At 40.7% G+C, this 19,086-nt stretch overlaps 1 protein-coding gene across 1 annotated transcript in view; it reads right to left on the reverse strand.

Moving 5' to 3' along the window:
* Positions 1 to 19,086, reverse strand: part of ABI3BP (ABI family member 3 binding protein) — a 135,306-nt gene that overhangs the window by 40,249 nt on the left and 75,971 nt on the right. The window contains exons 22-32 of the mRNA XM_077927179.1: positions 18,361 to 18,435; positions 15,353 to 15,427; positions 13,575 to 13,643; positions 12,429 to 12,470; positions 11,842 to 11,913; positions 10,282 to 10,329; positions 9,961 to 10,032; positions 8,072 to 8,140; positions 7,028 to 7,075; positions 5,820 to 5,894; positions 2,874 to 2,948 (exon numbers count right to left, since the gene is read on the reverse strand). Coding sequence (XP_077783305.1) covers positions 2,874 to 2,948; positions 5,820 to 5,894; positions 7,028 to 7,075; positions 8,072 to 8,140; positions 9,961 to 10,032; positions 10,282 to 10,329; positions 11,842 to 11,913; positions 12,429 to 12,470; positions 13,575 to 13,643; positions 15,353 to 15,427; positions 18,361 to 18,435 — 720 coding nt within the window. The remainder of the gene's footprint in view (positions 1 to 2,873; positions 2,949 to 5,819; positions 5,895 to 7,027; positions 7,076 to 8,071; positions 8,141 to 9,960; positions 10,033 to 10,281; positions 10,330 to 11,841; positions 11,914 to 12,428; positions 12,471 to 13,574; positions 13,644 to 15,352; positions 15,428 to 18,360; positions 18,436 to 19,086) is intronic.

Below are 19,086 nucleotides of genomic sequence, written 5' to 3' on the forward strand. Positions count from 1 at the left end.
TGGACAGACTGGGCATCTACAGCGGAACTGTAGGAAGCCGCGACAGTCAAAAGGAGCCAAGAACAGCTCAGCAAAGCCTGAGGCATCAAGCAAAAGCCGTACCAAGTGCGAGGTGAAACCTGCAAAGGCTATGATGGCGAAAGGAACCACGCCAGATGTTGGGAACGCATTCATAATCGACACGGGTGCAACAAAGCATCTCTGCCCACACAGACAACTGTTTTCGACGTTGAAGAAGCAAAGCTTCACTGTGAAACAAGCCAACGGTCAAGAACTGGAAGCGACCGGAATTGGAACTGTGTATCTTGAGAGTCTGGACTTGACTATAAGCGATGTTTACCTGGTTCCAGAACTGAGATATAGTCTGCTGAGTGCTTCGCAGATTGCAAAGAAGGGACTAAAACTGTACTATGATGCTAAAAGATGCAAGATCTACAAAGATGGAGAACTGTTTCTTACTGCCAAAGAGAAAGATGGACTGTATTTGTTGACTTTTGATCAAAGTGATTACATGAAATGTAATACTTTTGATTCTAACGAAATTTCTCTTGCAGGTGTGACCAGAGTGAGCACCAGGAAGGTGACCAGCAAGGTCGACAGAGCTTTTCAGCGGGTGTATGCTGATGTGATTGGTCCTTTAGAACCATCTAGAGGCGGTGCAAAATATTACCTTTTGTGTGTTGATTGTTACACTAATTATTCTTGGGTTTATGTGATGAAGAAACCGCAGGAAACTTTAGAAAAGTTTCAGGAGTTTTGTGACAAGGTTAAAAGTATGCATGATGCTAACGTTGATTGTCTTTTCACAGATGACAAGCCAATTTTTCTGTTACAGGATTTCCAGAGGTTCCTGGATGGAAAAGGGATAAGACACAAACTTGCTAGTTCTGAAGAAGCATGGAAGAAATGTGTCTGTGTAAAAGTGAACAAAGAATTGCAAAAGGGAATGCATGCGCAATTGCTGAGTTCACATTTACCACATGAATATTGGGCCGAGTCGCTAACGTCCTATCTTCATGTGTGGTTGAGAAAAGTCTCAACAGAGTTGGGATGTTCTCCTTTTGAGAAGCTGTTTAATAGAAAACCTTCTGTTGCCTATTTTAAGGTTTTCGGGTCTCATGTGAGAACAGAAGCTCCAGGTGGGATAAAGAATGCCAGAGGCATTTTTGTGGGTTATGAAAAAGGTCTCTATAGAGTAATTTTGTCTGAATCTGGTCAGGTGATTCTCACAAAATTTCTAGAGAGTGCTCCTGAACAGGAGAGAGTGATTGTTCACACTTTTCCCACAGAGAATGATACTGATGATGATTCTGATGATTCTGATGATGAGTTTAATCTTATTGAGTTCAGTAGTACTGATGATGACAGCGATAGCTCAGACAGCTCAGTTGTAACAGTCATTGAGAGGAAATCTCAAATAATGACTAGACCCTCAGAAGAGAAGGATGAACCACTGATTAAGCTTAGTATTGGTTCTCCAGAGAGTTCAAAGGCTGAACCAGAAAGCAGAGAAGAGAAGCAACTCTTACGTAGGTCTGAGAGAGCAACGAAGGGTGTACCACCCAAGAGGTATTCAAAGGAGTTTGCTAACCTTGCATATGTTGCTGTTGTAAACGATCAAGGACAGATTGAAGCTGTGTCTGAGTCAGAGACAAAGGCACAACAGAGAGTTGTTTACCAAGGTAATGCGAAGTCACACAACCAGAGAGGTACATTGGTTAAACCAGTGGCGGGTAGTTCCAAGGGTGGAACTGAAACAACAGGGGAATGTTATAAGTATAAGTATAACAACTGTTTGTTTTCTTCTCTGGATGACGCTTTGCTCGCAGCAAGCATTGATACTTTAGGGGGAGTATGTTACCATAAAGCACCAATGCTGCAGCCAGCAAAGGCTCCAGCAGCTCAGTCAGCTGCTTGTGGCTGCAAAGCCAGACAGGATGTTTGTGACTGTTGCCATGGAAACAAAGGGGCAGTCCATTCTGTACTGAGCACCGGATGTTAGCTCAGTGTGTGTGTCATATGACCCGTACTGGATGTACTTGGGTGGAGTTTCTTCTTGCTGTTGTCGAGTGCAGACATGTTTCTCTGTACTGATATGAGAGACAGAAAATAAAAGATGTAAATAGTTTTTCTGTCTGCTTCTTTCCCCTCCCTGGGGGACACCAAAGGGGAGAGAGGAAGAACGGTGTGTTCCTCTCACACATCTGAGAAGAATCGCCGAGACCTCGCCTGCTTATCAGCAGAGTGGCGCAGCGGGGAGGTCGACAAGGAATATCTGCCGGTGCCTACGCTGTGGCACATTCCTCTGACCCGGGCAGAATTCCAACAAGAGCAAGAGGAGCTCACTCTGTCATGAGGATTCAAACCATAGGTGAGGACAGTGCTCTGGTGCTTGAGGGTTTCCCACAGGCATCTTGGTGGCCATGGTGAGAACAGATGCTGGACTAAATAGGCCATCTGTCCAGCAGCCTCCGCTTCTGTTCGTATGCATTCAGGTTTTGCTCCTCATAGGCATATGGTCAGCCACAGTGAGAGCAGGATGTTTTAGAGTATATGGGTCTGTGGTGTGATCCAGCAGGGATCCGCCTTTGATTTTAGGGCATGCATTTGGATATGGCTCTAGGTGCGATCCCTGGCATCTCCAGTTAAAACAAAATCAGGTACCGGGGATGAGAAAGAGCCTCTGCTTTGGTTCCCAAAGAACTGCTGCCAGTCAGAGAATACTGGGCTAGGTGGACCAATGGCTTGATTCAGTATACGACAGTTGTATACATTCATAAACAGTGAACTACTGCAAAAGTAAGTTTCAATGACACAGTTTTGGCCAAAGACACACTTTGATGTAAAATAATTGTTGGAAGTGATGTGCTTACCTGGTTTTGTATGCGGTGTTTTTGGGCTGGGTGACGTTTTAGGCTTGGGTGGAACACGGCGACTCCCTTTTTGACCTGAAAGGTACAAAAGTTGAATTAAAGCTGCATCTATACCATCCTATTTCTTCTTGACGCAACAAACTATCACCTTTGAGTTTTCGTCTGGATCCCATTACGTTTCTCTGCTACTTTTTGCATGTTTTCAGGAAAGGGCTCTGGCCTACTGCACAAGACAGAATAATGCTTTCCCTCACAAATGGAATTGCTGGGAAATTGCTGAACCAGCCTTGCAGCAGATCCGCATATCATGCTGCAGCCCTTTTTTGCGAGTGCCATTAAGGCAGGAATGGTGAAACTGGGGTTCTCCACATGTTGTTGAACTCCCATCAGCCCCAGACCATAGCTGTCAACTTTTCCCTTTTCTTGCGAGGAATCCTATTCGGAATAAGGGAATTTCCCTTAAAAAAAGGGAAACGTTGGCAGCTATGTCCCAGACAGCATGGCCAATGGTCAGAGCCAGTGCTTTTTCCCTGGGGGTACGCAGGGGTATGCATACCCCTAAACATTTTGTGAATCTAACGGGAGAAGAAACTAAAAAATTAAAATATTTTAGTTTATTCTCTAGCACGGTAAATCATCAGTTCCATTGCTACCCCTGATGGCAGCCTCATTTCTTGTCATGGTGTTTCCCGAGTCTCAGATGGAAGCGAGCATTTAATGTGTGAAGTTACTGTGATCTGTCAGCTGTGTAATATGAGGTAATGCATGTTCTTTGTACTTTTGTCCATTTACTGTATTTATTTTTCCTAATTTGAACTCTAAAATGGTGATTTTCTTGAGTCAAAATGACAGTACCCCTAAGCCTTTTTTAAAAAAAGAAAAGAAAAAAACCCACTGGTCAGAGCCATTGGTTCTCCCATCCTTGCATTAATGACTGCAGCTACTGCCTCCTTCTCCCTGCATTTCCAACAGATCTATTGGCAGAGAAGGGTGCTTAACGAACTACCTTAGGACAAATGCTAACTATTAACTGCTGGTTAAAAAGAAGAAAAAATTATTCAACAAGCAGAGAATCTAAAATGCATGTAGTGGGTGTTTCTAAAGTAATCCAAAAGTCCGAAGATTAAAAAAACAACAACAGATTTCTACAAAAGGCCTTCCCACACAGAAAGAAAAGCTGGAAGTCAATCAAATGTGTATTGATACCAAGATATAGAATGATATGCTAATTATAAAATAAGTTGTGCATGGCCCCCTTATAACCCATAATATCTGTACTGTACTTGGCCAATATCCAAATTGTTACTGCAAGTCGCTTAAGCCAGACAACAACTTGCATTGTTGGGTTGAATAACACTGACTCTTAGAAGTAGAAAATGGCTACATGGGCGGAATAAAAGACATAGCACATTATGTATGGAAATGTTGTTTACAGAAGGCAGTACAAGATAAATGACTTGTTCAGTTGGCTAAAAGTGTGTTTAGAAAGGGGAAACATTGTTCTGGTTGCTAAGCAGTGATTCATCCTGTGCTTTGATATTGTGTTATCTGTTGAGCATGCCAACTGCTAAGAGACTCAACATAGATATAGGTATATGGCTGTTATTTATGTACATATTTTATAATGTTTTTGTAATTGTTCTTTGTTTTATAAAGTTTTTATTTTTATTCTTAAAATCCATATCGCTCCCTTCATCATAGATGATCTCAGGGCTGTTAACAACGACATAGAATACAATAAAATATGATACAGTTGAAACCGTCAAACTAATCCATTACAATAGAAAAATACAGTGATCACTGTGTATCAGTGAGGAATATCAATGTACGTATTCAGAAGGGCACCAAAGGTCTTCAGATTCAGAAGGTCTGCGTATTCAGAAGGTCTTCAGTTGGCACCAAAAGATGGACAGTGTTAGCCTCAACAGAACCAAAGCAAGGAGGGTGTTCCACAATTGGGATGCTGTTACCAGGAAGGCCTTCTGGCAAACTAATACATCATCTGACCTCATGTACAGATGGTATCGCTAAAAGGGCCACTCTAGGAGATTTCAAAATACAAGCAGGACTGTTATGGGGAAAGGTGTTCACCTGTGTATATATTTGGTGTATATATGGTATTTTTATGTATGGGGTAGGAGAAAGTCCCATTTGGCAAGAAAGTAAAAGGAATAAAAAATAAAATTTAAACAGATTTCCCCTGTATTTTAAGATGCTAGTAAATTTCAGTGATCGGGGACCACCTCTCCTGGTATGCCCCACGGAGGACCTTAAGGTCTGCAAATAATAACACCCTGAAGATCCCAGGCCCCAGGGAGATTAGACTGGCCTAGACCAGAGCCAGGCCTTTTTGGCCATGGCCCCAGCCTGGTGAAACGCTCTCTCACAAGAGACCAGGGCCCTGCGGGATTTGACATCTTTCTGCAGGGTCTGCAAGACGGAGCTGTTCCACCAGACCTTTGGTTGGGGTTCAGTCTGATTCTTTTCTTTCTGTGTAAGAACAAGCATTGAAAAAGCCTCCTAGCCTGCTCACAAGTCCTTTATAAGACCAGTGGTAACAGTTGGCCCTGGAGAATATTAACCACTCTCAATTTTACCCGTGGACTGCCATCTGTCCAGATTTTAATTTGCTCTGAACTAATTTTAAGATGTATTTTAATTTATTGCCTGTTTTTATGTTTTTTGTATACTGTTTTAGTTTTGTGATGTTAGCCGCCCTGAACCCAGCTCCAGCCGGGGAGGGCGGGGTACAAATAAATAAATAAATTATTTATTATTATTATTATTATTATTATTATTATTATTATTATTATTATTATGGCATTTATTTTGAAGACTTTTCCCTGAGTAGATATTCATGAAGCACCTCTATATGTTAAATAGTTCTTAGTAGTAATCACATACTGAATATAATTGAGCAGAAACGCAAAATAATGAACCACTTACTAGGCTTGGTTGTTGTTAAACCAGGGCTGGGAGATGTTCTTGGTCTGGCAGGGACACGGCGAGTTTCTTTAGGAACTAACAGGAATTGAACATGAGCCATTTTACTATAATACCACAGGGCTGCCAAATGCAAGTAGGAGCGGATGCCCACAAGCATCACTTCTACAAAACATATGCATAAGAAGTAACAACAAATAATAAGCCACCAATGAGAATTAGAGTGTGCATGCTGAATGAAGATGGGTGATATAAATGAAGGCATAAAGTCACTGATGGAATTAGCAGTTCAGAGAGATTTGAAGTCTAACTCTAAAATATAGAATGAAAAATAATACGAGGCAGTTGAAAAGAAATCAACATGATCTCATGTAACAGGCTTCCAGTACCTCAGTGGTATTTTTCATCACATCTTGTTTTGTCTCAGGCTGTAGCATATAGGCTCTAGTCGGCCACTGAAAGGTCTTGAAAAGTATTTGTGCAAAGGACCTCTTTAGGCATTCTATACTCAATCATAAGTGAACATGCAAGGCTGGACGGGGCAGGGGGTTAGAGCTAACATAAGCCCTATCAGCTGAGGGAGATCTTCTTAAGGGAGTAGCCTCCTATGCTCCTGCAGTCTCTCTTCATATTTTGAAGCTGTGACTTCCCAGAGCAATAAAATGCCTGGGGAAGGTCCACTTGTGAAGCTTGCCCTCCAACTCATGGAGAGCGACAGGAATGGCTTTATCCGGATGGGGAGTGGAGCTTGGGTGTTCCTCTTGCATGTGTACTTAACACAAATATAGAAGAGGGCAACTGTCTTCTGCAGCTGGAATGCCTTCATTATATTTTGGTCACTTTGCTCAAACAACACTCTTATGGTAGGTCAGAAAGAGCAGAAAAAGATTTTTGCCAGCCAAAGAGCATCTCTGGGTTCGAGTTGCTGTGATTTCTTGTGAACATATACTCTGCAAGACCCCGTCCCCTAAATTTTTTAGGAGTCCAATTTTAAAAGATGTGGGGTTTCAGTGCAATGTCATCCTTTTCTAGGCCAAGTGCAGCATGGTGATTTTAGTAATGTTATGGAAGAGACACTAGCAGCTAAGAAAGCTGAATGTCAAGGTGAAATGATGAACAAGAAAGTACAGTATGGTACAGAAAGGATTTGAAATTCTATTGGAAATTATGAAGGCAAGCAAATATAATCATCCATGATTAAAATGTTTTACCCATTGTTGACTTTGGTTGTTCAGTTCTAAAAGTAACTGCTTCCATGTCTGCATCATCAATAACATTAGTAAATAAAAAGGCATGTATTCAATAATAAACTTACAAGTCATTATAAGCATGAAAAAAACACAGCTTTGCTTCATTTGCAGCTAGCACTCATTTAATGCACTTTATTTTTATTAATTTCAAGTTACAACTTCAAGTGGGTACAAGTTTGTCCTCTGATAACTCTAAGTGGAAGTATTTCCAGTGTAGTGGCAATGAATGTACATTATTTTGTGTTTTCTTACTGTTTTCCCTGCATGGGATGCAGGTGGCACTGTGGGTTAAACTACAGAGCCTAGGACTTGCTGATCAGAAGGTCGGCGGTTCAAATCCCTGTGATGGGGTGAGCTCCTGTTGCTCGGTCCCTGCTCCTGCCAACCTAGCAGATTGAAAGTATGCAGTGGGAAGGTAAACAGCGTTTCCGTGCACTGCTCTGGTTTGCCAGAAGCGGCTTAGTTATGCTGGCCACGTGACCCAGAAGCTGTACGGCGGCTCCCTCAGCCAATAAAGCGAGATGAGTGCCGCAGTCATCTGCAACTGGACCTAACGGTCAGGGGTCCCTTTACCTTTACTATTTTCCCAAGGATGAAGTTCCAAGTGTAGCTACTACAGAGGCTGTTTTCCTTAAGAAGAGAGAGAAGTGGATTTCCAGTAGACCACAGTACTCATGCTTCTGTCTATTTTGCTAGCTGCACTGTAATTCTGTGCAGTTTCTCTAGACTGCACCATGTGGGGTGTGTCCTAGCACCTAGCAGTTGGGAGGAAGAGGGTTGTAAAAATGAAATAAGTACAGGCAGTGCCCCCCCCCCCCCGTTTATGCAAGGGTTACATTCTGAGGCACTGCTTGTGTCAGTGAAATCACGTATAAAACCCTGTTCTGCCCCCTTAGAATATTTGACTGCATTTTTAGGAAAAAGAATGAAGTATTCCAGGCTGTGCCAAAATAGATAAAAAGCTATACTGATGAATGAATTCATACAAAACAAAGATGAATTTACCAGGCTTGGTCTGGGGCACATCAGGGCTGAGCCAAGTTTTTGGTCTGGAAGGCACAGGGTCTCTTTCTTCTGGAAACAAAATAGAGCACGCAAGTTATAAATTGGTACATTGTTCAGAAATCTCAGTGTGAGATCAGATGCAATGAATGTGGGTACAACATGCCTCTGTCTTACTTCCTACTAAAGATAATGAAGAAGGATAAAGGAGAGACATGCAAAGGAATTTTTAAAAAGCATGTTTTGACTTTAGGTGCAGATTATAAGAATGGATACAACAGGCTGGCTGCCCTTGGAAACTTGACAGACATTTAAACACACAAATATTGATCCAGAGAGACCCAAACTGCTTTGATTTGGCAAAGCTCCATGACTAGGTATTGAATCAGGGGCAGGATTAGAGAAGTGCGCCATCTGCTCAGGTGTCATTGGATCAGTTTCAGGTTTTATGGCTGGAGAAGGCAGATAAGACCCTTGGAAATTTGTGACCAATGGCACAAAGCTTGACTGATACAACGCAGCCAGAAGGGGTTGAAAGGATGGTTCCAGGGAATGCTGAAAGCATCCTTAAATGAGTGGTGCACTGCAAGAGGTGATGGCTTGACCACTAATTAAGAAGCCCTCGTGGATCAAGAGGTTTGTGGCAAATCCCCCAATTGCAAATATTTCCTTCTTAGGGAAGGTGGTAGCTGCTTAACTTCAGGTGCTATTGGAAGAAGTGGTTTATCTGGACCCATTTACAGTCTCACTTTAAGTCTAGCTTTGGGAATGAAACAGATTTGGGTCACTCAGTTATATGATCAGATGGATTTGAAGAGAGACAAGTAGGACACTGTTGTTTATTAATCTCTCAGCCGTTGTACTGCTAGACTGACTGCAGTTCAAGAGTTGGAGGCATGGTGAGTCAGTGGTTCCACTTCTATCTATAGGATGAGTTCTGGATTTTTGTTGATGACTGCTATTGATGTGATTTTCTTATTTTCCTGCTCTGCCCTGGTATTGCATTGTGATGAAGGAAAGATAACAAATACTCTTACATAAAAGTAAAACTGAGAGTAGTTATATATACTATTAGGATATGAACACAAAATGAATGCAAAACGAGCTGCTTAACAAACACTCAAAATACTGGATAAATTCAAGTGAAACAGCAACACATTAATAAAATTAAAGGTAAAGGTAAAGGGACCCCTGACCATTAGGTCCAGTCATGCCCAACTCTGGGATTGCGGCACTCATCTCGCTTTACTGGCCAAGGGAGCCGGCGTACAGCTTCTGGGTCATGCGGCCAGCATGACTAAGCCGCTTCTGGCAAACCAGAACAGCGCACAGAAACGCTGTTTATGTTCCCGGCGGAGCGGTACCTATTTATCTACTTGCACTTTGATGTGCTTTCGAACTGCTAGGTTGGCAGGAGCAGGGACCAAGCAATGGGAGCTCACCCCATCGCGGGGATTTGAACCGTCGACCTTCTGATCGGCAAGTCCTAGGCTCTGTGGTTTAACCCACAGTGCCACCTGCGTCCCATTAATAAAAAATTAATAAAAAATTACCAATTTGGACCTTCTGTTCTTGTTGTTACACCACTGAAGAGCTTGGATGAAATGAAAAATCAAAACATTTGAACTTACTAAGTGTACACACTGCCTTCTTCAAATCGAATAGAATGAAGTTTGACCAAAAAGTATAGAGAAGTGTGGAAGCTGTGTTTGATGGCAATCTTCTTATGAAGAAGATTTTTTGGGGGGGTGGTTGTTCTTTGATGGAACAGCAAAGAAATGGTTTGGAAGTCATGACAAGCGGAAGAATCAAAGTGCAATTAGTGTTTCATAAAGTTGTAAGAAGGATAAACAGATAAAATATACTTTTCAAGGAAGTAAATAATCCATTACCCGGAGTAGCTTTGGGACCATTGAAAACATGAATATGGAGGTTAATTGAGTCCAAGTCCGTAATAAATGGTACTGTTGGAAACAAAACGGGGGGGGGGGGTGGATCTGAGATTAGGCTTGTCTTGTCTGAGTCACATATGAGATAAGAACAAGACACATGTGCATTTCAGAAAATAAAATGCATTTCCTATAATACCACTTGGTTTTACTTAATGTTTACATATTTTTATCTTCTGTTGATAGTGTACTCAGAGCGGCATACATCAACAACCCCCCCCCCCAAAACCCAGAAGTATGTAAATTTCAGTGAAGCATCATTACCTAGTTCAGACTTGGGTGGCTCAGTTCTATGTGCAACAGGTTTCATATCTATACAAAAACAAAGCAAAACTTTTATATATAATAAATGATGCTTCTTGCCATAGTGACGAACAAAATCATCAGAACAATGACAAACAAAAATAGTAAAACATAACAAGGAGTAAGCGTATAAAATAAAATATGAAAAAAAATCTTAATTTACACTGAAAACAATATTACTAATGTCTGCTGGTAGATCAGAAGAATTATTAAATTTTACTAAAGATAAATCAATACTTATTAATCTATGTGCCTTTAAAATGTCCATGCATGTATTCTTAATAATTTTCTTTCCAAAATTGTATCAAATCAAAGGATAATCTAGATGTCATGCTAATGAGCAAAGTGAGGAAAGGAAGAAAAGTGGTCAGACATCAACACTGATGATTATGCACGGAGATGTGAAATGGCAATTGTGGGGTGGGTAACAAGAGGCTAGAATCATAGAATCATAGAATCATAGAATCATAGAATCATAGAATCATAGAGTTGGAAGAGACCACAAGGGCCATCGAGTCCAACCCCCTGCCAAGCAGGAAACACCATCAGAGCACTCCTGACATATGGTTGTCAAGCCTCTGCTTAAAGACCTCCAAAGAAGGAGACTCCACCACACTCCTTGGCAGCAAATTCCACTGTCAAACAGCTCTTACTGTCAGGAAGTTCTTCCTAATGTTTAGGTGGAATCTTCTTTCTTGTAGTTTGGATCCATTGCTCCGTGTCCGCTTCTCTGGAGCAGCAGAAAACAGCCTTTCTCCCTCCTCTATGTGACATCCTTTTATATATTTGAACATGGCTATCATATCACCCCTTAACCTCCTCTTCTCCAGGCTAAACCTTAACCTCCTCTTCTCCAGGCTATCTTGACAACATACTTGTAAGAGGCCTGGTTTTATAATAATGCTAAGGATGGAGGAATCATTCTATTTCTTCCTCAACCTTTGTATGCATTTTAACTTAAAACATGCTTTTATATGTGCGTTTTGGTAATTTTTTGAGCAAAGAACTGTTATTGCAAAATTCGGAGAAGTGTGTGAGAATGAAACATTTAACTATATTCTGTGTAAAGATAATATTAGTCCTGGAAGTGCAGATCAAATCAGTTTGCTTAAAAATGTAGACCAAACAAAATGCTCAAGCACCCCAAAACGAGATAATTATATAATTACTATCAATGTCTTAGATCCAAAGAACTGTAAAAAGAGTTCCATTTGCAGAACGCGTCATTCCCAACTTTCTCTTTCCACAAAAGCACCTGCAGCCCTCAGAGGACCCTCTGGATTGGTGTTTGATGCAATGTGAAGGAGAGGGTCTGAAACTGCCCCTTCTGCTCTTGCTAGGGCACCACTGAATGCAAGCCATTATGGGCTTCGAATGAAATCCTGCACTTCATTTCGGTTGCAAAATTTCCTTTAAACTGAATGGGGTGTATTCATGTATTACCAAAGGCAACTACACCCATGCAATGTTACTGAGATGCATACACAGACCATTTTAAATGTGACAACTGAGAAAAATTACCAGGTTTAGTATGCAGCACATGAGGGCCAATGGTTGTCTTAGGACTCGAAACACGATGCTTGACTTCTGGAGCTGAAAGAGAAAACTTGGTTAGGAGCTGTTAAAGACCAATATGTTTGGCTCTGGCTTTTCAGATGCGAAGGTGAAGGTGATGAAACAAAATCATGCTGTGGGAAAGAAGTGTACCAAGGCAGACAACACAAGAGACTTTTGAAAGGAAAGTTGCCATAATACATGTATAAGGTTGGTTAAAGTGATTCATATGATTCGTGGCCATTTCTGGAGCTTAAAAAAGGAATGCGAATCACACACGAAAGACTTGACTGCAGTGTAATGTGGCTACTTCCAGCTGTTTTCAAAAGGTGACAGAATCACTGTGCGAGGAAAGAAAAAGTAATTCTGTGGGGTGGAAATGAAAATGGTTACAAATGTGCTAAGTGATCAACATACCTAGAGAAAGGGTGAATTTTAATGGGGGGGGGGGAGAAGGATGGTGTTAGATGACCTTTCAGAAGGAGAAAATGCAAATGGTTTCTGAGAAAAGAAAGTGAACAAGACCAGTCAGTGCACGAGGAAAACACCATTACCTACTATTGGAAGTTCATTGCTAAATGTAATAGGCTCCGAAACTGCACCAGAAAAAAAGGTAACGATTAAAATGAGGAAAACCTTTCAGAATGAATGTAACTATTGCATCACCCTATAAACATAAGGCTATGCTACTATTTTAAAGTCTGAATTTGCTACAAAATCTTAGAATCAAGCGAGTTAACAGTGGAAAACATACACGCAAGAAAGCATTACTGAAGATCCACAATTTGGAAGTACATTTCTGCCTCTTAATCTTTAGGGTCAGGGGTGGCTAATCTGTGGCTCATGTATGGTCAACCAAGAGATTTCTGTTAGGGTCTAATAATTCTGTGGCATTTTGTTTACAATTAAAAAAAATATGGGGGGAAAGTGGTTTCCCATCTTCTTCATTCCCACCTTGCTATGCAGGATGTGGAAGGTTGTCCATGGGTCAAAGTGTCCTTCATCCTGAAAACAGTTAACCACTCCTGCTTCACTTGCTTCTGTAAGGACTACCCTGTTTGTGAAGGCTTGGGGATAGGTGGATGGATGGATGTTGCTATTATTTCGGTTATCGTTCTGTTTTTGCAGTCACAGAATTTTAATGGATTATTTATTGTATTGGTTTTCAAAATACTTTTCTGACACTGGGAAAGGCAGACTAGAGCGATATTTTACATACATACATACAATCAAATGCCTTATGCAACCTCGTTTTGAAATGTACCTCTCTGAGAGGCAGTTACTGCCTATTATATTTTTATTTGTAATTGATTTGCTCTGTTATTCAATCAGACCTCCCATTCACATTCTTCAAGAACATCTGGAAATGTTAAAACAGTTGAATAGTCAAACTGTTAACCAGAGGCCATGTTTGTGATTGTTTCAGACCGTCAGCCTAGCAGGAAGGATTAATTGCTCACAATCTAACAATCTAAAGTTCCAAAATGCTGAGATCTAGATTGCTGGGAGTCTAGACAGGAAACAGTCTAGTGACCAATCAAGATGGCACCTGCAGTATATTTGCACTCGTACCACCAGAGCCCTATTCAGGGACTATGCTTGAACAAGGAATGCCTACACGAGTAGCACCAACAAAATCTCTACCAGCAATGACATCACAGAAGGTTTCATTAAGCACATTTGTAAAAACACATAATTACCAGATTTAGTAAATGAGGGTTCTGGTGCAGTGGATGGTTTAAAAGGAAACTGATCTGCTTCAGTTACAGCTGGGGGAAAAACATCGGTAAATAATTCAAGCGCATGCCAACTCAAAGGATGTCTTTGTATCATATGGTTCAGATGACATTTATCTTAAAGACTGATGGTGCATTCCTTTGCATGTTTACTCAGAAGTAAGTTTGCTGCCTTCAGTGGGGCTTACTCTCTTACTCGACATGTTCTTGTGATGCACTGAGCCAACATTCAATATCTCCTACCTTTCCTCTCTCCAGAACTCTCAAGTGTACTCCACAAGGATGGAAGCACTCCTACTGGTCATGCTCGAAAGGAGACGTTTTTCTATATGAAGTCTGTCCTGTTATATCCAACATACAAACACCTTTTTTTTTTTTAATGCGTTGTTTCAGCTTTAATTTTTTGCTGAGCCACAGCAAAATGGTCCCTTTTACAAGCTCCTTTCCCTGAGCAGGACTCCACCATTCAGAGGAACTACTCCCCTTGATTATCTGGTATGACTTATTTTAAAGCATCGGAACAATATATTACAGAGTCTGCTTGTACCTTCTCAGGCGCATCATCTATTTAACCACGATTCCACAGAAATTTCTGAGCCAGTCTGGTTTGAATAACCAGTTGATTCAAACCATCAACATTCAAACCTAATTATGAAAGTTTATTTGATTCTGGAGGGTTTTATATGATGGTTTTGTGTCAGTTAAACATTTTAAACAAAAATATTCCTAAAAGATTCCTTATGGATTTAATGGTAAAACAAAAGGGCAATCAGACTGAGTGAACTTGCGCTATTTATTTTGAGATTAAAATTAATTTAATGTATAGAGTTTACAAATTTTCGCAGCTGGGTTACCAAATACTTTTGCTGGCAATGACTGTGGAAGTATGATAAAAGCTGACAGGCTGGAGGATTTGGCAGTTGGGAGGAAGACTGGAGCTGAGGGGATTCAGATGCTAACTAGATGTGTCTACGGTAATTCCTAGCAGTGAAACCAAGTTAAACTGTCAAGCTTTGCTTAATAGGATATGACATTCCACTCCAGTGCATTGGTTTGAATTATTCTGTACTCAGCAGGAGTTCCTATGACATGCTTTAGTGCAAAGTGGGCCAATCAATCAATCAATCAATCAATCAATAAATGTGTTGTTGTTCTGAGGGAAGGCAAAGTGTTGCAATAGATTGTCTCAAGTCTGAGATACTGATAGCACTATGGTACATCATATAGGAGCACTGGGTTTTGGTGTGGGTTTTTTCGTCAGCAGTCTATTGACCTGAGGAGTTGGCAGCTTTGCAGAAGAGACAGGCAGACGTATAGACCTGACTCTGTCAAAGTCATGCTCATGGTCCCTGTTGCTCCAGTCTTGGTATGTCACAAATGTCTGCAATATGTGGCAACTGTAGCATCCATGTCATAGACTTGGTTTCTCATGTGTTAGTGGTCAAGAGTTTCACCCATGCAAGAAAAGGTTCTTGAAGATTTTTGCAGAAAATATGGGGCTAGTAGGATAGGGTATGTTTCACATACTGTACATGGGAACTACTCTCCTAAAACAGCAGCAGCAATGTCTAAGGTGGATGTTATAGTAGACTAACCCTAAAATTTGAAAGGCTAGCAAAATTCTAAAGACGAAATTGTGGTAGAAAATGCACTTGTAGTAAATGAAAGGTTCCTTGTAGTAATGAGAAGAAATTAAAAGAACCAGCTGGATAGTGACAATTAGCTGAAGTAAAAGATATTACCCATTGTTGCCCCTGGATGTCCGACAGTGTGAGAAATCTTAGTTGTGGTGGGAACTGGAATCAATTTGCTGGCAACTGTTGGAGTAAAGGATAGTCTCTTAAAAAAGGAAAATCCGAGAGTTCAGGATTTTAGAATGTGTATTCAAATAATGTGTGGCATGCTCTGTTTTAACGGCATTTTTGGACTGTCTACCTAATCATAAATATAATCAAGTAGTGTAGTACCACTGTTGGATTTAATTTGGGAGACCTTGATTAGAAAATGCATGGAGGGCAGGGCTAGATTTACTATCCTCCAGGTTCAGAGGTAGCAAGTCTCTGAGTATCAGTTGCTGGATACGCAGCAGCAATGGGCTATTTACTGGGTTCACATCCTGCCAGTGGGCTTCCCTTGAGCATCTGGCTGACTACTGTGGGAAACAGGATGTTGAACTAGGTAGGCTTCGGTCTAATCTAGTAGGGCTCTTCTTATGTTCTTGTGGGGTTGAATCCTTGCTCAGCTCTAATGTTAACTTAGTGGTCTTTGACAAATCCGTATTTCAGCCTATTTCACTCAAGGTTATTGTGCAGATAAAATAGTTTAGTCTGATGTATTTTGCCCTGAAAAACATAAATAATTTAAAGGCAAATATGATATTATACAAAATATCAAGTCCTCCTCCAAAGCGAGTTATTAGAAGATGGAAGCATATTCATATTTGCTGTCATTTTACTAATTCAAAACATCTGAAGTGGCACCTGTAGTTCTCTAAACCAGAGCAGGAAATTTTTAGTCCTCCCTCCAGACATTGTTGGATTGACCATTGGACATGTTGGCTTGAGCTGATGATATTCCAATGAAACATGGAGGCCACAGATACCTCACCCCTGCTTCAGAGCATTCAGAAGATCATGTGGCTGAGTTATTCAAGCACAATGAAAAGCAGAAGGTAGTAATCTTTTAAAGTTGGAATATTACAGCCTGATCCAGTACCAGTACAAGTGGAGAAAATGAGGCTTCTTCCAGTGGAATATCTTAAGGATAAGAGCAAAAGTCTACAATCCATGAAACCAAAATGTTTCATTACTTCCATAAGTTTTTAAAAGGGAAAGACAATGCCCAACTCTGCAGGTTGCTGCTTAACAAGAGGGAAAGGAATGTTGAGGCTAATTTAATAGAAATATGAACGTGTTATATTTAGCATACAGCATATATTATCCTCCTAAGAAAGTGAAAAATAATACATCAGTCATCAACATCCATTCCAAGACACACACACTGTCAACCTGGCACATTTAAGCCTCTCTGGTGCTAAGGCAAACAGTGCACAAGGGAATTGTGTCACCAACAGGAAGTCCAACTGCTTTTGACTCCCCTGAGCTAATATTTCAGATTTGTATGTTTAGCTGAGTACACCGGAGAGTAGCTGACCTGTAGGAGACAGGGCAAGCTTTAGGGTATAGATCAAGTAACACAAACCCCGTTCTACTTCTGACTCATAACTAAAAATAGATGCATGGTACTTATCCAAGTGGAAAGCATCTCATCTTTTTAATGGCCAGTTTCCCCTTTCAATCTTGGTGAAATTCTATGACTTTCCTTCAACTCTACAAAAGCATGAAGAAAATAAACAATATGGAAATTTCAGTTTACATTGAGAAAGGCACATCTGTTGCCTCTCATTTAAATCTCTGGATTAATCTTTATACATGGATGGAGAAGACCACATGTTGCACAGAGCACAGCTGTACTTCTTATTGACTGAAAGCTGATAGTATATATGAATGGAAAATATATTTCCAACTATATGTGCCTGTGTGTGTTTATTCTCTGTATTTAAATTCAAAGTCCTTGGGCTGCACATGGCACCTTCCTATACTATGTGTTTTACTTTAAGCCTAGCAGAGGTTTTTGAAGTCCCTGCTTTCACATTGGAGACATACCTAGATTTTTTGGGGGGTGGGGGAAATGTATGGGCTTTTCTGGTCAAAGTACTGTGAGGGGGTGATTAAGTCATAGCTAAACGGGAAATTTCACCCAAGGAGCTTGGCTAGAGTGGGTCTGGCCATCACAGGTTGAAGAAATTGGTTGTCGCAAATTAAAGTGCCAGATTTCGAAGAACATATTAAGATTGAATGGTTTAGTTGTGCTTTCTCAAAGCTGTAATATGAAAAATATCAAAATGTTAGCATATATCACATATGTCTGTTTAGTTCTGCAGAAATTCTCATGAACAGAGGTAGCATGAAAAATAAAAATAAAAATATTTGCTTGGGTCTGAAATATCTACATAAGTAGGGGGCAGTGGTACTCACTTGAACTCCTGACTGCTGAGTCACTGCTGCTTATCAGGAAGGAGAGGGACGAGGAGGCAGGGAGATCAGTGCTGGGCAAATGAACTGGCACAGCCAATACAGCTCTCCTGGTGGTACATTTGCACCACACAAATCTCCCTGCTGCCTCACCTTCCAATAAATAACTGTAACTCAGCTGCCGGGAGGTCAGGTGAGCCCAAGCACCCATAGTACCATACTGCTTTGTATGGAATAGAAGTAGCATAGCACTTATTTCCAGTCAAAATATTATTTCATTGAGTTTTCGTTGGTATTTTTCTTGAAACCTCTTTCAGAATTTTATCCCTATCATTATTTATTGCTAGTAGTGACTGAGCTAGCAAATCAACCAACATTAACTTAATTGTCAAACCTGAGCCAGATTTCAAACAAATTAGGTAATGGCAACTTAATTCACCCCATTACAATATTTTAACTTAAAAAACAACAGAACTATAAGCTTTGACATGACAGCAAAATCTAATTTGGTGTTTAGAAGCTGTTTTTAATCTCAGACTGTTACTTGCGATTACAAATGGAATTATATTGCATTACATGTTCTAAGATTATATAAGAATGAATGCACACGAACAACACATGTTCTGTTTTTGTGAACTGCATGTCCAAGTCCGTCAGAAGAAAGCTTGATCCATGCTGTGGAATAAAATAGTTATAGGAAAGTACATAGCAATTACCCGGTACAATCTTTGGCTCTTCCAGATGGGGAGGGATTTGGGGCTTGGAAACTGGGATTTTTGTTTTACTGGGAGCTGAAAGGAATAAAAATGAAAAGGTCATTTGTATGTGCCCTAAGAAAGCAGCACAGATAGCACTGGGAGCTTAAAACGAGGGGGAGTCCTTCACAACCAGTGTTGTGTGCTCACCTAAGTCCAAAACTACATAGGAGTATCCCAAACAAACAGTTACTGAGATACCAAGAACTGCATGGCATATACAACAGGCTTACGCTATCCCTGTGTGATTATTTTCTTTTCGATCCTTCTCCCTTAAAAATAAAGCCATATTACAAACTAGTCTGGGAGACTCAAAAGTAGTTTGCCAAAGGTCATGGAGGGGCTGCTACTTGAGTTAAAAAAATTATTCTGTGCATATTTCGAAGCAAATCTTAGCAAGTCAGACAGGTAAGTCTGCACAGGGTTACAGGCATGGCCCCTTGGGCTCACAGAACTAGTCTCACCGTTTTTTGGAACTTGATCAATATATGAAGAAAATAACCTATTCCCTGGAATGCCTGCAAACTGCTATGCATTTTTCTTTCAGCAGTTTCCTGTCCAACAAACAGCACAGATCACCTGTTTTTCAAAGATAAGGTCTGAATGCTAACCTTGCCTTCCCCAGTCCTCCTCTATGATTGGGGGGTTGGGGGTATTGTTTTGTTTTTTCCAGACCCCAGAGATAGT

This window comes from Podarcis muralis, chromosome 4, assembly GCF_964188315.1.
Source record: "Podarcis muralis chromosome 4, rPodMur119.hap1.1, whole genome shotgun sequence".
NCBI classification, from domain to species: Eukaryota; Metazoa; Chordata; class Lepidosauria; order Squamata; family Lacertidae; genus Podarcis; species Podarcis muralis.